The sequence below is a fragment of the Maylandia zebra genome, linkage group LG22 (genome assembly GCF_041146795.1).
Source record: "Maylandia zebra isolate NMK-2024a linkage group LG22, Mzebra_GT3a, whole genome shotgun sequence".
Taxonomy (NCBI): domain Eukaryota; kingdom Metazoa; phylum Chordata; class Actinopteri; order Cichliformes; family Cichlidae; genus Maylandia; species Maylandia zebra.
Window position 1 is genome coordinate 16,716,440 of NC_135187.1, and position 21,294 is coordinate 16,737,733.

General features: G+C 41.3%; 1 protein-coding gene across 6 annotated transcripts in view; it reads right to left on the reverse strand.

The window, feature by feature from the left end:
* syngap1a (synaptic Ras GTPase activating protein 1a) overlaps positions 1 to 21,294 on the reverse strand; it is a 57,605-nt gene that overhangs the window by 11,594 nt on the left and 24,717 nt on the right. For 5 of the 6 annotated variants that reach the window (XM_012918641.3, XM_012918640.3, XM_012918642.3 and 2 more), the window contains 12 exons: positions 19,783 to 19,881; positions 19,403 to 19,663; positions 18,971 to 19,306; positions 15,478 to 15,622; positions 14,523 to 14,667; positions 13,900 to 14,136; positions 10,429 to 10,630; positions 9,409 to 9,599; positions 7,113 to 7,317; positions 6,137 to 6,715; positions 2,243 to 2,761; positions 1,855 to 2,016 (listed from right to left, as the gene is read on the reverse strand). In XM_012918641.3, the coding sequence (XP_012774095.3) occupies positions 1,855 to 2,016; positions 2,243 to 2,761; positions 6,137 to 6,715; positions 7,113 to 7,317; positions 9,409 to 9,599; positions 10,429 to 10,630; positions 13,900 to 14,136; positions 14,523 to 14,667; positions 15,478 to 15,622; positions 18,971 to 19,306; positions 19,403 to 19,663; positions 19,783 to 19,881 (3,081 nt within the window). The remainder of the gene's footprint in view (positions 1 to 1,854; positions 2,017 to 2,242; positions 2,762 to 6,136; positions 6,716 to 7,112; positions 7,318 to 9,408; positions 9,600 to 10,428; positions 10,631 to 13,899; positions 14,137 to 14,522; positions 14,668 to 15,477; positions 15,623 to 18,970; positions 19,307 to 19,402; positions 19,664 to 19,782; positions 19,882 to 21,294) is intronic. The other variant, XM_004549149.3, reaches the window with a different exon arrangement.

Below are 21,294 nucleotides of genomic sequence, written 5' to 3' on the forward strand. Positions count from 1 at the left end.
TTATGAGGCATCTGAGGGAGAACATTTGGTTGACGACCTCAGCTGTGACAGATGCCAGCATACGACAGTCCTCCCGCATTCATTGACTTTAAAAAAAAAAGAATTTGCATTTTTTTGTGTTTGTTTTATTTTTTAGACACAGCAACACAATATTCAGTCATCACCATGCTTTATAATAATAATAATAATAATAATAATAATAATAATGGATTGGATAGCGCTTTTCAAGGCACCCAAAGCGCTTTACAATGCCACTATTCATTCACTCTCGCATTCACACACTGGTGGAGGCAAGCTACGGTTGTAGCCACAGCTGCCCTGGGGCAGACTGACAGAAGCGAGGCTGCCATATCGCGCCATCGGCCCCTCTGGCCAACACCAGTAGGCAGTAGGGTAAAGCGTCTTGCCCAAGGACACAACGACCAGGACAGAGAGCCCGGTGACCTTCCGGTTACAGATGCGCTTCCCAACCCCCTGAGCCACGGTCGCCCCAAAATTTCTTTATAAGAAATTTGAATCTGCACAGCTGCTTCTTCTAAATTAAACTTCAGTTAAAGGATCCTGATCAGACACAATGAAGGAGATCCAACACACATCGCAGATGCACAAGTGGTCAGAATGTGACAGCAGTGATCAAAGTGATTCATGGCTACACAAGGATGACACCTTTACAGCCCTATAAAAAACTAAGTACATCTTTAAAGCTTCTATAGGAACTAAGAGGGTAAGCAGAAGGCAGGTGCTGCTAATCAAATGCACTTGATTAACTGATCTTCAACAACTGTGAGCTCTTCTAGAAAAGCAGAAGTTCTGGCAGTTTGCTGGTCTGGGGCATTCAGGTATTAGTAAACACAATGCCACAATCTTCCTCCGAGTGGACGTCCCAGCTATTTCATCCCAAGGTCAAATGGCAAAATGCTCAGTGAAATGACAAAAAATCCGAGAGATACATCTCAGACTTTACAGGCCGCAGTTATCCTGTTAGATGTTAAAGTTTATGACAATAAAATTTGAAAACGACTGAACAAGTACGGTTTGTTTGGAAGGGTTGCCAGAAGAAAGCCTGTTTTCTCTAGAAAGAATAAACCAAAATACTTTCACAACAAAACCCTTTGGACAGACCAGACCAAAGTGCAGATGTCTGGCCATAATGACCAGCACCACGTTTTGCAGGAACCAAACACCAGCACAAAACACCTCATACCAGCTGTCAAGTGGTGGAAGGGTGATAATTTGTGCTGGTTTGCAGCCACAGAGCCTAAACACATTGCATTAACTGAGGCTACGTCCACACGTACACGGGTATTTTTGAAAACGGAGATTTTCCGTTTTCTTTTTAAAAAAATAATCCCGTCCACACGTAAACGCAGAAATGAAGGAAAACGCTGCTAGGAACATGCCAAAGCAACAGGTGGCGATATATTCCTAACCGTGTAGAAATGTTGGCCAATCAGAAGTCTAGAAGCCTCGGTGGGAAATAGTAAACAAGGATGGAGCATAGAAGCAGAACCGAGTGGTATGTGTGGAGGGACAGTAACTGTGTGTATATGTAAGCATTTAAAAACTGCAGAGAGTACAATTAACAGTAACAGTATTGTAGAAATTCATTTCACCAAAACAATAACGTGGCGCACAGTGTGACGTCAAAAAAGGCGCACACCTTTGATGCTGCATTTTCTGTTTTTCTCATCCACACGTAAATGCAAAAACTGAGTTTTCAAAAATATCCACCCTGGCCGGAGTTTTTAAAAATCTCAGTTTTCAGTGACCGAAAACGCCGTTTACGTGTGGACGAAAGGTGCAAACGTTATGTGTATTATTTGAAGAGGTGTAGGGGGGGAAAAAATTGCTAACCCTTTCCAGCCGTGACTCATCCATACTCTTTGAGTACTCTTTGAGTTGGCCCTCACGGTCCGGCCGCAGGCTCTCGATGTCAGCAGAGAGATGTGGCATGTTGGACACCCAGGCAACCGTCCGCTCATTCAGGGACGGGGTGTTCAAAGTGGACTGAGAACCCTGAAACAAGCACGTATTGGTCTAAGTAGTTAGATTCTGTCCCATAATAAGGGGTATTTATTATTTTCTTCTTTTTTTTTTTTTTTTTTTTGGGTTGTATGGAAGCCCCAAACGCAATTTCATTGTTCTTGACAATGACAATAAATAAATAAATACTAATACTAAATACTAATACATGACATTTAACAGTGATTCTTGTGTATATTTTTGTTGTTTTGAAACTCACCTGCTTATTGACGACTGGCTTGAGCAGATGCTGCTGTGGCGGCTGCAGCTGTGACTGCTGAGGCTTCTTGGTGCTTTTTGTGGGCGTGTCCGTTGCCTCCTCTGCGCCTGCCGGCGGGACTTGGTTCTCTTTGGCGGAGCTCGTCTGGTACGGGAGCCCAGGAGCCGGACTGTCTGTCACCGACAGCTGCCCGTCCTGCTGCGTCTGCACCGTCGGCTGCTGCGTCTGCTGCTGCTGCTGTTGTGGCTGCTGCTGAGCCTGCCGGGATTTTGGCTGACTGCCGCTCGAGTTTGTTTCAGAAGAGTTAAGGAGGAGGTTTCTGCTCTGAGGACGGACCTTTGGAGGCGTGGAAGTGGCCGGGGTGTTAATGGACCGCTGGGACTTGAGGTGCTGGGCGGCGATGGATGTCTGGCGGACAGGATGGACTGTGGTGGGAGGCGTGGCCAAAGATGCAGGCGTGCCTGTGCCTGTGGGTGTCTGAGATGTGACGCCCATCAGGTGCTGCTGCTGAAGAGACTCCTAAGAGAAGAGGAGAATTAAAGGCAAATAATTAATAATACTCACTCAACCTTTCTGACTTATTGAACAGAGGTGCATGTGAAAACACAAAAGCAGCTGATTGGACATCAGCCTGTCTTTAACCTTTACTTTGCTCTGTATTTAATGGCTACTACCTCAGTGCCACACATATTAATTGAAACCCAGGGTTTCTGGGTTCGGCCTTCAGGTGAGTATATAACCACCAAAAGCTGATGTTTCGTTCTGACACTGGAGACATAAACACACCCGCCCCAGTTAACCCGAGAGGTGTGGATGGTCATGAATAGCCATTTAGTGCTAAAACATCAGACGTATGCATATGAATAAACAGATAGATGGATAGAAGGAAAGGTAATGAATTCATAAAGCACTCTCCTGATTACACCATCTGCATTAATACGCAGGAGGCTTGTGATGTTTGTTCCATTAAAGCCCACGCATCAGGACAGAAATAGCTCAACTACATGACACCGTCATTAAACGCTATCATTTTACACAGATGTCATAGTAAACTTGTCACTGTGATGGATCAACAGCCCCAAAAAGCCAAAAAGTTCACTACAAGCCGTTTCATTTACATTTTTTGTAAAATGCGAGAATCTCTAAACTCTATTAAACAAATGGCAGTTTAACTTAATTGCTTTAACTCAAGTTTTCAATCTTACGACACAGACTGATTAATAACTACCCGCGTAGTATCTGCATTTCAACACTTTTTCCTGCCCTATTGACCGACCGCGAGTATCCAGCTCCGTCGAAATGAGGACACAGTGTGTGATGGATGTCAAGCGCTCTATAAAGTTCAGCAGAGCAGGCGAGTGAATGATACTTCAGTGCGTTGTCTGTAGCCTGTCAAGTACCCTTAGGTTTCTGTCGCATTTGCATATCATGCAGCTCAGGAAAGGGCCATTTAAAAAAACAAAACAAAAAAACATTTGAGCTTTATATGCAATCTGACAACCAGTCTCAACACAGCGAAAACAAAAGTGCAAGGAGGACCTAATGGACTCCAACTGCTAATCTGAATTCAGTGACTCAGTCGAGGTGTTAAACTCACACTAAGAATAAATGGCAAGTATGTTAGGCAATTTGGCTGGGAATTACAAAAAAAACAACCAAAACAATACAGATCTTTTTTAACAGAGCTTGGCTGTGGCCGTCCTCATCACAACATGCAAAAGACGCAGTAGTGATATTTTAAATCATATATTTAGGGAATTAAAAAAAAAACAAAAAAACTTGTGCAACTGTTCTGAATCACCTCCTGTTGCTCTATATTTGCTAGGAAAGTGGGAAATTGGCGAAGCATTTATTCAAACATGGAAATACATGGAAATGCAATATATGAGGTAAAAACTGATATATAATTCTAATGAGCTTAAAAGTCAGTGTTCGGTATGACCATGGTTATTCTTCAATGCAGCCTTAACTAACTGACAAAGCTTTATTATAATTTCTTTAAGTAATCGGCATGAATAGTTCTCCAGGTTTCTTGATGGACATTCACGGCTCTTTTTGGATATCTGCTGCCTTTTATTCTGTTTTATGCCAAGATCCATGACTGACAGTGTGCCATTGTGAGTTTTTCTATCCAGGTATGCTTTTACTGCATTGGCAGTGCATTTGGGATCATGCTGAAAAATAAGGCTGGTTCCCAGATAACATTGCATGTCTATCAATTTTAACCAAATCTGCAACACCAGTGGCAGAAATGTAGCCTCAAACCATGACAGAGCCTCCACCATGTTTTACAGATGACTGTAGACCCTCATGGTTGTCACTCCCCTGAGCTCGTCCATATATAATGACGATAACTTGAACCAAAAAATTACAAATTTTTTACTCAATCGGACCTGTTGTCATTGATTTTCAGTCCAGTTGTGTAATCTGGCATACCGAAGTCTTTTTTCCATGTTTCCTTTCTTTAATAATGGCTTCTTCACAGTCACCCTTCCACTGAAACTATTTCTGATGAACAGTAGTTAAACTGAAGGCCCAGATACTTCCTTCAGGTCCTGTGTTAGCTCTCTGCTGGATATTTTCCCCGTTTCTTCAGATACTGTTCATTTTTTGCAAATAATTTTTTAGGCCTACCGCTTCTTTTTCTGTTGTCCTCTTGTTCAGTTTCCTCAGATTTTTTTTAAGGACGCACTGCACACCAAGCTAAGATATGCCAAGGTTACAGCTAATCAGTCTTTGGGAATCACCTTGTTGTTGCAAAAATATTTTGCTTTTGGGCCTGACAAATTGCGTTATCTTTGGCATTTTTCACTGATTTAAATACAGGGAACAAATGATGTGTCTATAAAAACAAAGTAACAAAATGGCAAAATATAACATTTAAATTATTTTTTTGCTAAGTTATATGTTGTGTGTAGAAAACACTGGTTTATCCCTTGAGTAAGGTGCCTTTTTATGCCTTAATAATTCATAGTTTAGAGTTAAGTGAATCACAAAAACCAAACAAAACACTCCTCCGGTTTCTTTTTCACTCATTTTCAGTTCAGTCCTTGTACCTGACCATTTTCAAAGTCCAAAGAAAGCCTGATGAAGTACCGTTCAAGACCATTTTTGAGAAAAAGTGAAAAAAAAATGAAAGTCTGGCTCCTTGGAAGCAAAAATATAAAGAAACAAAGTGTTACTCCAGACATTTGCACATTGCTGTATTACAACACAAAATGATACCCGTTTTAACAAAAATAGCCAGCATAAATGCATTGTTTATATAACTTTTATAATATAATTTTTTTAATTAATATATTCTTTTAAGAAACAAAGGGGTGCAGTACTATTTAATGCTTTAAATCTACTCTGACATCTCCAAGGAGAGCAGACGCAAAACATGCATGTAAAACAATGAAAACACTGATGACAACAGATAAAGATGGCATGAAAGGAGGAGGTTGCAAAGTGGCTTGCAGATACAACTGTTGTCAGGCTAAAGCAGCTTAAATAGTAAGTCCTCTAAGAGATTTGCTTCATATGAGATCAGAAAAATCAAAAAGCATCAGATGAGCCACCATATAATTTTTGAAAACTCAAAAAAATCCTCATATTTAAAAATTTTCCAGTCTAATTTTTTTGATGTATAGAAATGGCTGCAAATTCCTAAACAGTTAATGACATACATTTGTTAAATCCCTTGAATTAAAGCCCAAACTCTGGACTTAAATCACGTATTATGGATTGTTTAATTTAAAATCCACTGTAGCTGTCTTCAGAAGCAAACTGCAAAAATGTAGTCACTGTCCCTATACATATGAGCCTAACTGTATATGTTTTGCTGTTATTTATGAAACCCAAAGAAACATCAAACTTTCTTATTCTATGTGTCAGGAAAAATTAGACTCCTACCTGAACCTGCAGCGACAGCTGGTGCCAGGCATAGTCATTGCTCTGATTCTGCCGGGTGAAATCATCACTGTAGCTGTGTGAGTGGACGATGCTCGGCTGTACCAGACTGCTCTGTGACCGCAGGGCGGACAAGTCCTCGCTGCGAGAGAAAGCACTGTTGCCAAAGGCCGGTGGGTAGTCGTGATGGCCATTCTCAGGCTCAGGGGCGAGGAGAAGAGGAGGGGGAGGCTGGGCCGACTGAGCCGGGGAGTTCTGGGCGGCCAGATGGAATAGTGGGTTCTGGAAAGACAGGGGGAAGTGCATAGCTGCTGCTGCCTGCTGCTGTTGCTGAGAGATGGATTCGGTCGGGCCCCCTACATGACCCATCTGGCTTATTCTCAGACCAGAGCCCGCTGAACCACTCGGCAAATGCCCGCCCATACGAAGAGGACCGCCGAGGTTCCCAAAGCTGTGGCCGAGACCTGCGATGGAGGCCTGAGAGGAGGTGAGCATGTCTCCCACAGAGTTCAGGTTGGAAATGCTGTTCATACGAGAGTCCTGAAGGTCCATCATAGACACACTTTTGTTTACACTGTGGACCTGAGAGACAGAAGAAAACAATACAGCACCAAAGAGAAGCATAGATACTAATAAATAGCTTTTTTTGGCTCATGGCAAAGAAAATATATGCCTATATGTTGTTTTTAGGATGACCATCTGTCAAGATGGGAAAAACAGCTCTGGGACCAATCTGAAGCTCATAGATATGGTTACTAATGTGGACTGTCCCTTTTAAATAACGAACAACCAACCAATTTGTTGTCCGACATGGGACGCCACTGACTGTTAACAGGGTCTGAATTTCTCAGACTCTAATAGAGTCATTAGTGGTTTGTTGTTTATCCTGGGTGGTATGAACAAGTGTGGCAGTCTGGCATCCATGAAAAAAAAGATTTTTGAAATTTATCACACATGCAAGGTGACTGACCCACAGTACCTTCGGATCAGGTTCTGTGATGTCCGAGCTGCTCGTGCAGTACGCAGGGCTTGATCGAGCCAGGGGTGGGCGGGTCACATAGAACACTTCCCTCGACGAACGAAGGTCGCGTTCAGCGTGCCGCCTCATGTTCAGGTTAGACGTGAGGGATTCTACAGCTGACACTCCAGTAGTGGGGGACGGCAGGCGAGAGATGTCTATTGAACTAAAGAAAAAATAAACAGACACCTTACCAAAGAGCTCCATCAAGATATTTCTGCTCATTATCTTCGATTATCCCATTTGATTGTCATGTGGCTTTGGCTCAGGTGGTAGAGCAGTTCAGCAGTCCAGCAACTGCAGAGCTGGCAATTTTTTTTCCTTGATACAAAGGAGGTATTTTAATATTGTAACCCCTGTTTATTGCTTGTATTGATTTAAACTGATATATATATATATATATATATATATATATATATATATATATATATATATATACACATATATATATATATATATATATATAAATCTGAATAATCAGATAAATAGCTTAAATCTTTTCCAAAGTGTAGCAGTCGAATTTGAAATCGCACATTTGAAACTAAATAAAAGTGCGTTTTTCAGTAGTGAGTGATCCAGCAGGGTAGAATGGGTGACACACAAAATGAACTCTATAACCATAATTTCCACACCCCATCTGAAGTACAAAAAAAATAAATAAATAAAAACTGTATACGTAGGGAGTATTTATGGGAAAAGTCTTAGTTTTCGATTTTGGCGGACTGATTTTATTTTCCTACTAGACACTAGAGGCCTTGTAGCAAGTCATGCATTACAACTATGAGAGTACAGTATACACTATAGAAAAAAAAACAATTATCTAATCCGACGAATGATTTCTGTCAGTGTGATACCTCTTGGAGTTAACGCCGGCAGGTGTGTCATTCCTGATGTTGACTTTCCAGGTGTTTCATCACTGTCCTCTTAAATTTGCAATGAGCAGATTTTAAATGAATTTTTACAGTTTTAGTTCTGGTCTCGTCCCTAACAAATAAAATGTTTGGTAAGGTGAATTTAATTGCAGTCATTGTGGAGGAATTTGGGCCCACTCTTTTGAAGTTTGCAGGCATTTCTTCATGCACGGCTCTTTTAAGGTCTCATCACAGCATTTCAGTCTGATTAAGGTCTGGACTCTCTTAGAGATTCACTGCTCTGCTTAGTGTTCATTGTTATGTTGCATGAACCAATTTCGTTTTCAAATCTAGAATATTTTGGTATACAGACGAGTTCATGGTTGATTCACTGACTGCAAGTTGCCCAGGACATGTGTCCACAGGACAAACCCAAATCATCACCACTCCACTGTCGTGCTTAACAGTTGGTATGAGGTTCTTTTTGCAGAGATGCTGTGTTTGGTTTTCTCCAAATGTGGGGCTGTGCATTACATTTAAACATCTCATTCTGGTCTCATCAGTCAAAAGGACATTTTCTTGTTCTTGCTCAATCTTTTTCTAATTGTACTGTCATGAATTTTAACATTTGACATTCTAACTGAGGCCTGTAGACACTAAGATGTAACTTTTTGTTTTGTTCTTTGTGCAGAGAAACTAAAAATAAGTTTCCAGCATTGCGTTTAACACACACCTGAATGCTCCAGACCAACAAACTTTCATAAAGCTGATCACACTTGCTGATAATCAGTCAATCAGGTACCTTTGATTAGCAGCAGCTGACTGCTACTTACCCTCCTGTGTAAGCAGTAAGGGTGTACTTATTGCACAGTCATGTGCAAATGTTCTTTTCACATGACTGCACTTTGCGTTTAACAAACACAAAATATGCGCCACAAAATGTAATCACTGTTATTCACGTTAAAGGGCCATTTAGACAGGCAGTCATGGCACAACAGTCTCTTGACAATCTGACAGCGCTAGCATGAATGAAAGCACACAGGGAAAAAAGCTTAGGCAGGAGAGTCTGGGAACAGATGGTGCCCACATTTACTGATTGATAAAATACTTTAAAAGCCTGAAGAGGTGCATTAGCATTAGCATTAGAGGCTCTTAGAAATACACCCGTGTAGTCCTGAGCTAATAAAAACTCTCTTATTATGTATTCTTGGCCTTTTTATGTGTTGTCGCTAATTACACCCTTGTGAAACTGTCTTTATGTGGGTTGAGTGAGCATAATATATATTGTCTTGATAGAGTCACAGCGGGGACTGATCCTGCTGTGGCTTTGTTCCCTTTGGGTGTATGCAAATATATTTTCATGTCCAGAATCGCTGGCAAGAAAAAACACAAACACAAGAAGGTACCTGTTTAAGTCACGCATCATAAGACTTTGGAAATCAGAGGACATAAGACGATTGAAGGACGGGCGGGAGAAGAGTCTGTCCTTCGGTCGGTCCGGCTGGTGATTTGTCGGCATGTGAAGCTGCGGGTTCCTCAGAGCGACGCTGATGTCGTTCAGCAGTCGAGGCAGGGGTCCAAGTTTGAGTATAGCATCCTGCAGAACGGACAGGTTTTCAAAATCAAGAATAGACAAAAAGCTCAAATGGTTGCAAACAGCAGTTCCCACACTCTTTTTTATTTTCCCGCTGCAGGCTATTTTATTGACCATGTTTTAGCAGCACTGCCAACTGGGAGAAAGATCCAACCGGAAAAAAGACGAGATAAAAAGGTAAAAGGAATTATCTTGTGTATTGATGAGCTAGGTTTTAATTCATTATACTGCTGGTGAAGGCTTGACAGGGAGTGATTTTAAAAAAGGGCGCAGAGACAGGAAATTGCCATACAAATATCTTAAAGCTATAATAAATATTTATTAGAGATTCAATGAAACTGACTCATATTCTACTTTATTAAACATGCAGCCAGTCCACACATCACATCAGTCTTTTGGGGGTTTTTAATCGTGTGTTCCAGCTTTCATTTATAACTTGCATCCTTTCACTCAGGGGTCTTATTGACAGCTCCATTCAGCTAGCTAACTATCAGGAAATTGAGCATTGCACAATTCCTGACATGTTTACGGATTCAGAGGGCCACCACAGGGCGAGAGGTGGACAGATGACAAGTCTTGTAGGGCTAACACACAAAGATAGACAACAATTCATGCTCATATTCACACATATGGCCAGTTCACTTAACCCGATGCATGTCTGTGGACTGTGAGAGGAAGTTGGAGTTTAATTATAAAACCAATTATATCTCAGTTTTTAGAAAGCTGATTGCTCTCCTGTGTTTGTCAGAAAACTATGGTTCACTTTCCACTAACAACAACTTTCAAACAGACACCAAATGTTTATTTGAACTCATCGAGTTATTCCACCTACCTTGCTAAGCTGGCCCATGACTTCCCACAGTAAGCTGTGGAGCATGGATAACTCTCTTCCGAGGTCAATGTAGCCCTCGAACCCTCCTGCGTTTCCTCCAGTGTCCAAATTGGAAATCTCATAGAGAAACTGCTGCATGGAGCCCCACTCCATTTCCAGGAACTCATTCATGAAATACATGTATTCCTCCTTGGGTCCAAATCTGCACACACATCACAGGCAACATTTGTAGGACACGTGAAGACAAGAGATGAATTTGGAAACACGCTGCGCGCTCTGTTAGCGGATCTAAAGCGTAGGGTTTGAGCTGTTACAGTTTTATATGAAATACACTCAAAAGGCTCGTTGACTTTCTTGTTGTTCTGTAATTCTGATATTATGAGTGTGTTACAGCACGCTGCACCAAATAATGCGCAAATCACTTAACTCTAATGTTTAAATAAATGCAAATGTTGTATTTTATGTTTGCAACATGTGTCAAAAGAGCCAGGACAGGGGTATGTTTACCACTACATTGCATCACTTTTTTCTTATAACGGCACACTGTGAGCATTTGCTAACCATTTTCCTATTCTTGCTTGATGTAGGAATTCAGCTGCTCAGCAAGTCAGAGCACCTTTGTAGCATTTTTCATTTTGAAATGCATCAAATGTTCTCAGCGGGTGACGAGTCTGGACTGCAATCACCGGTTTTGCAACTGGATTCTTGTACTACAGAGCCATGCTGCTCTAATGCTCTAATACATGCTTAATGTGTTTTGTCATTGTCTTATTGTAAAAAAAATAAATTAATAATATTCAAACAAACAAAAACTAGACCTTCCCTAAAAAGATTATATCTGAATGGTAGCATGGGTTTGCTCCCAAAAGCTGCATGTAGCATTCAGGAAGCTTTTACAGAAGTGTACTATTTCACCCCCATACCATCACGGATGCTGGCTTTTTAACTTTATACCAAAACCAAGACTCTCTCTTTTGGCTTCTTTCATAGTTTCCAAAAAAAAGTTTTTAATCAGACCACATGACAGTTTTCTTCTTTGTCTCATTTATGTTTTCCCTTTAATTGGTGCAGTTAATGACGGATTAAGACACCTCAACATGTGTATCAATAAAGATGTGGTTTAACGACCATTGCAATTGGTTCCGAGTTTTTCCGAGTGTAGCTTCAGTAAGTAAACTGGAAGTTCTGGAAGTGGGCCGGAAACCCCTCCCTTCAGGAAAGAAAAAAAAGGGTTACCCTTAATAGGCAACCAAGCGGGAAAGAGCTAACATGTGTTTGTGGATGCATAGATGTTTAGAGCAGGGGTATCAAACATAAGGCCCGAGGGCCAGAATTGGCCCAGCACAGGCTGAAATCCAGCCCACTGGGCACTGATGGAAAATGTCAAGGAAAGCATAAATTTTGGACTTTTACATGTATTTTAATAGGTTTTACAGCTTTATCCACTGATAGAGACCATCCCAGGGTCTCAGAGTGATTTAGTAGAGGTAAAAAATTAAATGAGAGAAAAGTCCAAAAATTTAAATAAAAAATTTCCCGGAGGTCTTTTGTTTTATTTTGTATTTTACAGTGTGTCCACTTTTTTTTCTTTTAAGTGGTTTTTAAATTTTCTGTTTCATAATTATAGGGCAGTCTGGGGAATTAACTACTAAAGCTTTTTCTGTAATTTTTCATATTTATTTCTTACATTTTAAGCCCAAACAAGCATACTGATTTATTTTAATTTACTACAGCAGCATCTCGTTATCGTGTAGAAAAACTGAGATGTGCTGTTGAAATTGCAGTGCTTGTTCTTATATCAAGATATATCAGGGATTAAATCTGTAGTTAAACTTCATTACACTGACAGAAAGGGGAGTTTTACTGGTCTTGAATGAAAGTGTGCTGTATGTGGCGCACGATATAAAATGAATTTGACATCCCTGGTTGTTGAGTGTAGTGACAGAATCACAGTTTTTAATGTTGCATTAGTTGGTGACCTTAAACCTCACAGAAGGAGATTTCCCTTGTTTCTCTGAACCTTTTAAAACATTTTATACAGTAGACATATTAAATACCTAAATTCTTATTTTAACTCAACAAACACTACTGTTAAATGATTTTACTTTGTATCTTATTACAAAAGTGTTCTGATCCAGCTTTGTTTAAACCATGTTGCTGGCATCAAATTTTAATAAGTACAAGAACTGAAGATATTCTGCTTGATCGCCTGATTTTCAGTACGCTCGGTCCAGACTGGTCAGCCTTACGTATGTCGTATTACGAGCCTGCCTGTTTCATGGATGCACAACAAAGCACAGCAGGCAAATAGTCGCTCACACACCCACAGCCACACGCTATAAGCAGCCAGGTGTTGTTACAGTTTGGCTGTAGCCATTAGCACGTTCTTCACTCTGAGCGAGAAGTTCAGTAAGCAAGTAAACAGCGAGGGATCATCATAAAAATGTTCAAAACAACAAACATAATTACACACCTAATCAAACCCCCGGTGAACTTAGACATCTTAAAGACACTAATGAAGGCAAAGCAGCTAAAGCTAATGCTATCCAGAGCATTAGCTTTAGCTAAGGCAGCCACAAGCTAGCACTCTCGGTATGAGCGAAGGATCAAAGCAGTTTTGAAGAAAATTATGGAGGCAAGTGAGGAGGAGAAAAGGGTGGATTTTTATTGTTATATGAATATGTTGCACACACACTTTAAAAACTTATAACAGGAATCCTAGTGTGCACTTTAAGACACTCCAAATTAATGGCCTGCAATTTTCTGATCAAGTTCACCTGAAAATATTTGTACTGGATTAGTTCATAACTAAGGTCTCTTCAAAGATACTCTTTTATATAAAATGTGATTGGCTACTTTTGATGTTTTATTATATGTACGTGTGGAATTAAAAACTCAGAGTATGACTGGAAGAAATTACTTTCATTATCTCAGTGTCACCAAAGTGAGTCTCTTTTATCAGAGTGTTGTTTTGATTTTTTTTCTGTAACTTGTTTGACAAAAAAGTGCCCATCCAGAAGGTTAAGTTTAATCAGTTAATTGTTTCAGGTCTGTAACTGTTAGAAGGGATAATTAAGAATAAGCCTGAGTTTCATCTTAAAAGTTATTTTTGGTATAACAGGTGTGACCTTGAGAGCACATCCTAAACAGTTCTTTAAAGCCGTCAAATAAATTACCACTGTGTGCGATTTTGATGTCCTAATCACAGGGGCCTAGTTACACCAGGGGAATTCGTTATGATGTTCAAGACAATTCTTTGAGTGCAGAGCGGTGGCTCAGAGTTCAACGTCGGTGAGTAACAGCTTATAACCTGGCAGTCAAAACTGCAAATCTCTATTTGCGTGATGTCAGTCTGTGACACCCATCCCACCTAGCACAAGTGTCAGACGCCTGCAGATTTAAAACTGAACTGAATCAAATGAGTGTAACGTCACAGCTGGCGTAAGAGGGCAGGTGAATACAGACACTCACTTGCTGAAGCTGGCCAGGTTCTGCATCACCTTGGCTATGAGCGTGAGTGTGCGGGACGTGCGTTCAGCGGGATACTCCTGCATTAAGTTGAACAGGGAGGGTGACATGATGGCTGGGCACATGAAGCGAAGAAACAGAGAGGAGCTGATGAGGCTGTCAGCGAGATCCTCTCTTCCGCGCTCAGCACATCTGGCTCTCCATGAGGCAAAAACTTCTTTCAGCTCCCGGGGAAATATGCTGAAACAAGAACATGATTTTATTTCCCACTGTCAGGGAGAACAGCAAGACAAAATGCTATAGCTTATGCGAAACCCTTGGGAATTCAAGGTCAGGAGACTTAAAACATACAGAAAAGAGCAGTTTTCCTTGCTCAAAACAATGTATTTGTTCAGGGTTTATTTTAATAATTCAGTTTCTTTTCCTCAGTTTAAAAAATGTTTAATATCCTTTTTAACTGACTTCTACTTAATTCTGCAGCTTTCAAGGAAATTGAGAACATGACTCGTCTGGGCAAAATGTACGGCAGACTGAAAGTTTCAGTCCTCTGTTACTTTCAGGCACCAATTAATATGCAATGAGAACAGTTCTGCACATACAGAGCTTTCTGAGGGCACAAGACTGACCAGAGAGAGTTGATAATCTTGCAGAGTAGGAGCTCGCAGCACATTCGAAGGTTGGCTTGATGGTCAGCGAGGACTGATGGTGGGACACGCATGGGGTCCACCTCGCAGTTCTCCTCAGACTCATATAAGGCTCGAATAAAGTCACCTAAAAAATGTAGATTACGTAGTCTTTACTTTTATAGGAAAAAAAAAACTATATACAAAAAGAAGCTGCAATGACAACTGAACCTGCACACAACTGCACATACTGTACATTTGTTTCCTTTTCCCTAGAAAATGGCGCAACTAAAGTAAATAAATGTAAAACTGTGAATATAACACTGCTTTAATAATGGCTGAATCTTAAAAACATAAATATAAAATATGCATAGTTTTTACTTTACAGATTGTTTTATAAATGCAGAGGAGTATTTCAAGGATTAATAAAAGTGGTGCTGCACGCACACACAGAGATGCACAGCTTAAATTCTCACCATTCTTCATTTAAATAATGAAAAATAGGATGAAAGTGGAGATGTCTAAATGTGTTTGATTTTAGCTAGTTTTTATAAAAAGAAAATCAGCTAGTCTAACTAGACTTGCATTAGTTACACTTGTCTTACACCGGACACCCCATTCATTTGTATTTTGAGATGTAAGCTAACAAAAAAGACATTTGCATTTAATGTTGTGCCACAGAAATCCTATTAAAATATAATTTGTCTCTGCTGATGTGACAGACTATTTTTCATAGAGACTGCATTTCTGAAATTGAGCCACGACAAACGGGAGTAATTGTGCATGTCACAAAAACAAGCACAACATCAAACAATGGCACAATCGGTTACACTAAATGCCAGATGCTACTTATGCATGAACTTGGCCTATTTTAGTAAGAAGTAAAAAGGTATTTACTTAGAGCTTCAAGCACACACACCTTCATTCAGTCAGCAGGGCACTGATAAAGCAGCCTTACCTATAGCCTCCTTGAGGTATCTGTGACCTATCAGTTTGAGGTACTCTTCCACGGCCTTTGTAGCGAGTGTGTTTTCCCGAAAGATCAAGTGCTCTCGCTCCATGAATCGATCCACCTCACACATCGCCATGTCTGACAGGAACTCCTGAGAAGAGATTACACTTACAGTGCAGCTGAGTACACATACAGTTAAGTCTATAAGACACTTTTGTTTCGTAGTTTTGCCTGTGTACACCACCACAGCAGATCTGAAATCAAACAATCATACTGTGCATGCATTGAAAATTAAGCTTTAATTCAAGGAGTTTAACAAAAGTATTGCTTGTCAATTAATGATCTAATTACTTTTTAGGCTCTGAAAATGCCTCATATGCCAAGCAGGCATAACATTATGACCACCTGCCTAATATTGTGTTGGTCCCCATTTTACTGTCAAAACTGCCTTAACCCATTGAAGCATAGATTTCGCTAGACCCCTAAAGGTGTGCTGTGAAATCTGGCACCAAGATATTAGCAACAGATCCTTTCAGTCCTTTAGGTAGCGAGATGGGGCCTCCATGGATTGTCCTTATTTCTCCAGCACACACCCACAGATCTTGGATCTTTTGAGGCTAGGTGAACACCTCAAACCATTCCTGAACCATTGTTGCTTTGTGGCAGGGTGCACATCCTACTGAAAGAGCCATCAAGAAATACCATTTCCTTGAAAGAGTGTACATGGTCTGCAACAATGCTTAGGTAGGCGGTACATCCACGTGGATGGGACGACCCAAGGTTTTCCACCAGAACATTGCCTAAAGCAGGGGTCGGCAACCCGCGGCTCTTTAGTCCTTATACTGCGGCTCCGCGTGGTTTGGGAAAATAAATGACAAGTATTTAGCTGAAGTGTATTTTTTGTATTAGTTCTTTTTAAACTTGTAGTTCTAAATTGGAAGATTATTGTGATACTGAAATATAAAAATAAAATTATATTTTATTATTTTTCGTCGCTCAAAATAAGCGTCACACTCGCGGAAGCCGGTGTACCCGCCGAAACGCTGTGCATTTACTGAGACTTTCAACCCCAGGTAGGCCAATTATGGATCTTTGGATCCACATTATGTCAGCAGCTCCACCGCGAACTATGTTAAAAACAAACACCGCTCACGCCTCACAGATGACAGCTTACAGTCCTGCGTAAAGATGAAAGTGACTTCACTGTGCGCAGAGGTTCAGGAGCAGAAGTCCCATTGTAAACATATCACGGCAGACCCGACGATGTTTCCATGAACATGCTTTTCAGCATCTCTTTATTGACCACTTTTCACACACGGTTGCTGTATGCATAAAGCCGGCTGTAGCTTTTCAGCTCACAGCCCAACAACACAACAGCAAAGAGAGCACAGACTTTAAGGTGGCGAGGCGTGATTGCGGGTGCCGCTCAGGTGCGTCCGACTCCCATGCAGCGGCACTGCAAACTAAGCCTCGCCACACACATTTACCATGTAAAATAAATATAAGTAAATAAATAAATATTTATGCAGAATTTTGCAAATATTTATTTTTCAATTTTTTAGTAGCAGAGTGCTTTACACAAATTATTTTTTTAATTGAGGTCAAGGCTCTGCTACGCTCCAAAAGCTCAAAGGCGATATAAGGGTGGCAGTACACAAGTTTTTCTTTGCTACATGAATCATTTTAGTTCAGCTGGGTGTCTTTCCTTTTTATTATATTTCTTTAAGAGTTCAAAATGTGTTCATTGCATAAATAAAATGTAATTTTCTCTTTAGCACTTCATAGATTTCATAAGCAACACTCTTTATTTGTTCACACAAAGCATAAAGGTAAAAAACAATATATACAGGATCTTCATTTTAGATGTCAAAAAGTATTTGCGGCTCCCAGTGTTTTGTTTTGCGTGGAAACCGGGCCCAAATGGCTCTTTGGTTGCTGACCCCTGGCCTAAAGCATCACATTGCTTCAGCTGGCCAGGTAAAAGACCACACGCACCTGGTCATACACATGAGGTGAAAGAACACATGACTCATCAGACCAGGGCACGCTCTTCCATTGCTCCGTGGTCGAGTTCTGATGCTAACATGCCCATTGTTGGCGTTTCAACAGTGGACAGGGGTCAGCATGTACCCTGACTGGTCTGTGGTTATACAGTGTATCCTAGAAATGTATTATCAGAACCAACATCAACATTAACATTACAAATAACTGACCCTTGGCTGCCCATGAACCTGCCGCTGGTTCATCACTGTTCTTTCTTGGCCCACTTCTGTAGATATTGACCACTGCAGACTAGGAACACCTCACAAGTGCTGCAGCTCTGGAAATGCTCTGACCCACTCATCTAGCCAAAACAGTTTGGCCACAGTTTGTCAAACTTGCTCAAATCCTTATGCTTGCTCATTTTTGGAGCTTCTAACACACGTAACAACTAAAGTAAATAAGCACAGTGTGCTTTGAGGTAGGAGCCAAAAAGGGTGTAGTTTGTGTGTGTGAGCACCCGTGTGTACACCTGTGAGCATGAGCGCGCTTGTATTTAAAAGGTTCCTTCATGTAATGATCTGCTAGAGGGTGTGGGGGGCCACAGCCCCGTCCTCCTGGGCATGAAGCACGCATGGAGGAGATCAAGACTCCAGACATCCAGAGGCCCCAAGAGCAAAGGAGACCAAGGGAGGGGCAACCGTGCCACTATCCTGGAAAGAGCTGAGGAGAGCCCCAGATGAGGGGTCGCTCAGCAACCGCGGAGCAGAAGCCAGGGGGGGTTGCAGTGACGTGCCCGTGAGCTCCGCCGGCAGCCAGCTGTGCCAGAGTGACCGAGCCCCAGGCCGAGAGGCCGAGGGCACCCCACCCCCGAAGGAGCCAGAGCGAGCCCCAGGCTCCAGGCCCCGACAAGCAGCCACCAGGAGTGAGCCGGTGGGTACCTGGACGCCCATCCCCGGACACAAAGAACCACCAATGCACCGATGTCTGAGGGCATCTGCAACTGGCAGGGGAAGTGGTGGGGGGAGATAGGCCTCCATACCTTGGAGGGCCTGAGATGTCCCCAGAGAGGTGGCGTCTGATACCCAACCTAACACATAGACACAAACCAACAGGCACACACAGATACAAACATCCATTCCCACCCTCATGCTCTCATATGCAATTACTCAGCACTCACCCAACGTGGAGACAGACATAAATAGACACTGTACACACAAACACACTGTAATATCTGTAATTCCTAAATTGTTCATTTAAATCTTTTTTTTTTTATAAAATCCCTTGAATTAAAGCTCAAAGTCTGCAGTCTTGATTGTTGATTGATTTAAAATCCACTGAGCTGTTGTAAAGAGGAAAAAACACAATAAAATGTGCCACTGTCCAGAAACCTTTGGACCTAACCGTACTTCTGTAAAATTCTTGCAAATTAAAAAACACAAATCAAACAGAAAAGAGGGAGACAAGAAAATAAATTATTTAAGATACACCAACAAGCCATAATTTGACCTCTCTTTACCTTTGTCTTCCCCGTGCTTTGAAGGATGTGCACCAGTGCAAATGCCACCTCCTCTTTGCTCTTCACACTCAACAGAGGCTCCAGAACCCCACACAGTGTTCGGTAGTTGTTGGTAATGTACTCCGCAAACTCCTTGTACAGCTCCATCGGGAGGATGTTCATTGTCTGGTAGCGAGACTTGATGCGTAGTGAGGCGTTGATAACTTTGGTACTTCCAACACCGCCACTTTTGGCCAGAACACTGGACTGAATCACCGGGTACCACTGCTCGACGAACTGCCTGCCGGTGATGCTGGATATGGGGATGCTAACAAGGCCAATGTATGTGCTTTTTTCCTAGATTTTTAAGAAAAAACATGTTTATTTCACGTATTTATTGCAAATGTTTAGGCGAAAAGCATTAAAAATGACTTCACGAGACACTTCCGTTACCTTGCGTCTTTTTTTGTCCGTTTCCTTGTAGAGGTGCAAACGAAGGCTACGAATGGTAGGCAAATTGTTAAATTCAAAATGCTCGCCCCAGAAGACGGTGTCGGTGCGGGGCTTGCTGGTGGTGCGTGCATACAGCATGTCATCCAGACACAGCTCACAATAATAGCGTTTCTTAGCTGGAAGGTCTCGCGCTTCGATGATCCACAACTTGAGGACATTATCCACCCGTCTGCTGTTATCCTGGAAGTGAAACGAGGAGTTCTGTTACTGCATTATAACAGTCCTTACTTAAAACTGTCTCATAATGTTGCAATGTAGTCGATCCTTTTCAGTGAGAGTGTAATACTAGGATGAAATATAATCTGTTCTACTGAATCTACCTTGTTGGGCTTGATAGCTCGTTGCAGGTTTTCGATCCATTTGTCTCTTTCTGAAGCTGAACGGCAGGCAAAACATTTTGTCCCTGAACTAGTCGTTACCTGTGGATAAAACATATCACTTTTTTGCGTTCATGATCAAGAAAGATTCCTTAGAAAACTATAGTTAACAATGATTTTTATTTTTGATCATCTTTAGTGTTTTTCAATTAACTTAGTTCAGCTCATAGGACTTTTTGTTGGAATCTGTAACAGTATTTGTCATCGAGAAAGGGGCAAAAAACATTGTCAAGGCCACCAGTTGGGCACCCTCTTTCACTGGTGTTCCACTGACAGCGCCATGACACCACCAGAAAGCTCAACTGCAATACCTGGCACCCCAGGTATATGCCCGTTCTGCTTTTACCCCCCATGGCAGACATTTCTTAGCCCAGTTAGAGTCCTTCCTCTTCTTCCAAAGCCTTTTGCTGCTTTGCTCAGTCGCCTCTGAGTGACTTGATAACTTGTTGGAAGGCCTGTCCTTGATCCCCCTCATGCTCTTCAGAAAAGTGGCTCACCTCATGGCCAGAGTTCCTCTGCATCCCACCTCTACAGGGGACACCTGAGTACGCCAGCTGTGTTGTTCTGCCTAGTTACCTCTCAGTGTTTCAGGTTTTTAGCCACATTTCTACACTAAGATTAGCCCAAAGTACATAAAAGTCTCTGCATGCGCACACACTGAGCTCTGCAACATCACAAATGGACTTTTGTGTCATTTTCTTATATTATTTTTTTTTTTACTTCTCTCTAGTAACAGTTTTATTACATAACAAACTGAAATAAAGACAACTATGTCAATCAGGTTTCACTAATTCTAATTTGGGATTTTGCAAAAACTGCCTATATTTGGCTTTTTAATACATAGCTGCACCCCCACATGGTCTTACTTGCACATTATTAGCAGCTTTATAAACATCTAGAGTGGCCAAGACCATAAGGTAAATAATATGTGTTCGGGTTCTACACGAAGGTCAGCTGCTATATGCTGATTTCAGGTTTATACGTCTATAATGAAGCAGTCTTTTCTCTGAGTACGTTCTGCTATCTAAGCTGAGGTCTAACATCTAGGCTGTCTGATTTATCCATAAACAGATGCTACATCTTACACAGTCTCCATCACTTTCTAATAGTAAAGTTAGCCCTCGTATCAAAACATATCGATTCTCCTGCAGCTGAACTGGCATGCTGTTGATGGAGAGAAAAACTTGCGCAGATCTGATCATTTCTGACTCACTAATTTGTGCTGCTCTTACATCATATATCGCATCGGGTCACTTGTGAAAAGTATTTGCTGCCCATGCTTATAGATCACTTGCAGAACCTTACACTCCATTGGCACATTTTTGCAGCCTCGAGGTACTTAGTCCAGTTAGTAAATCTGGTCCTGTGTCTTCAAATTACTTCTTTTTTTTGTGCTTTTTGGTAACTCCGAACAGACCAAACTCTATCAATTCTCAGTTTCCAATTTTATATAAT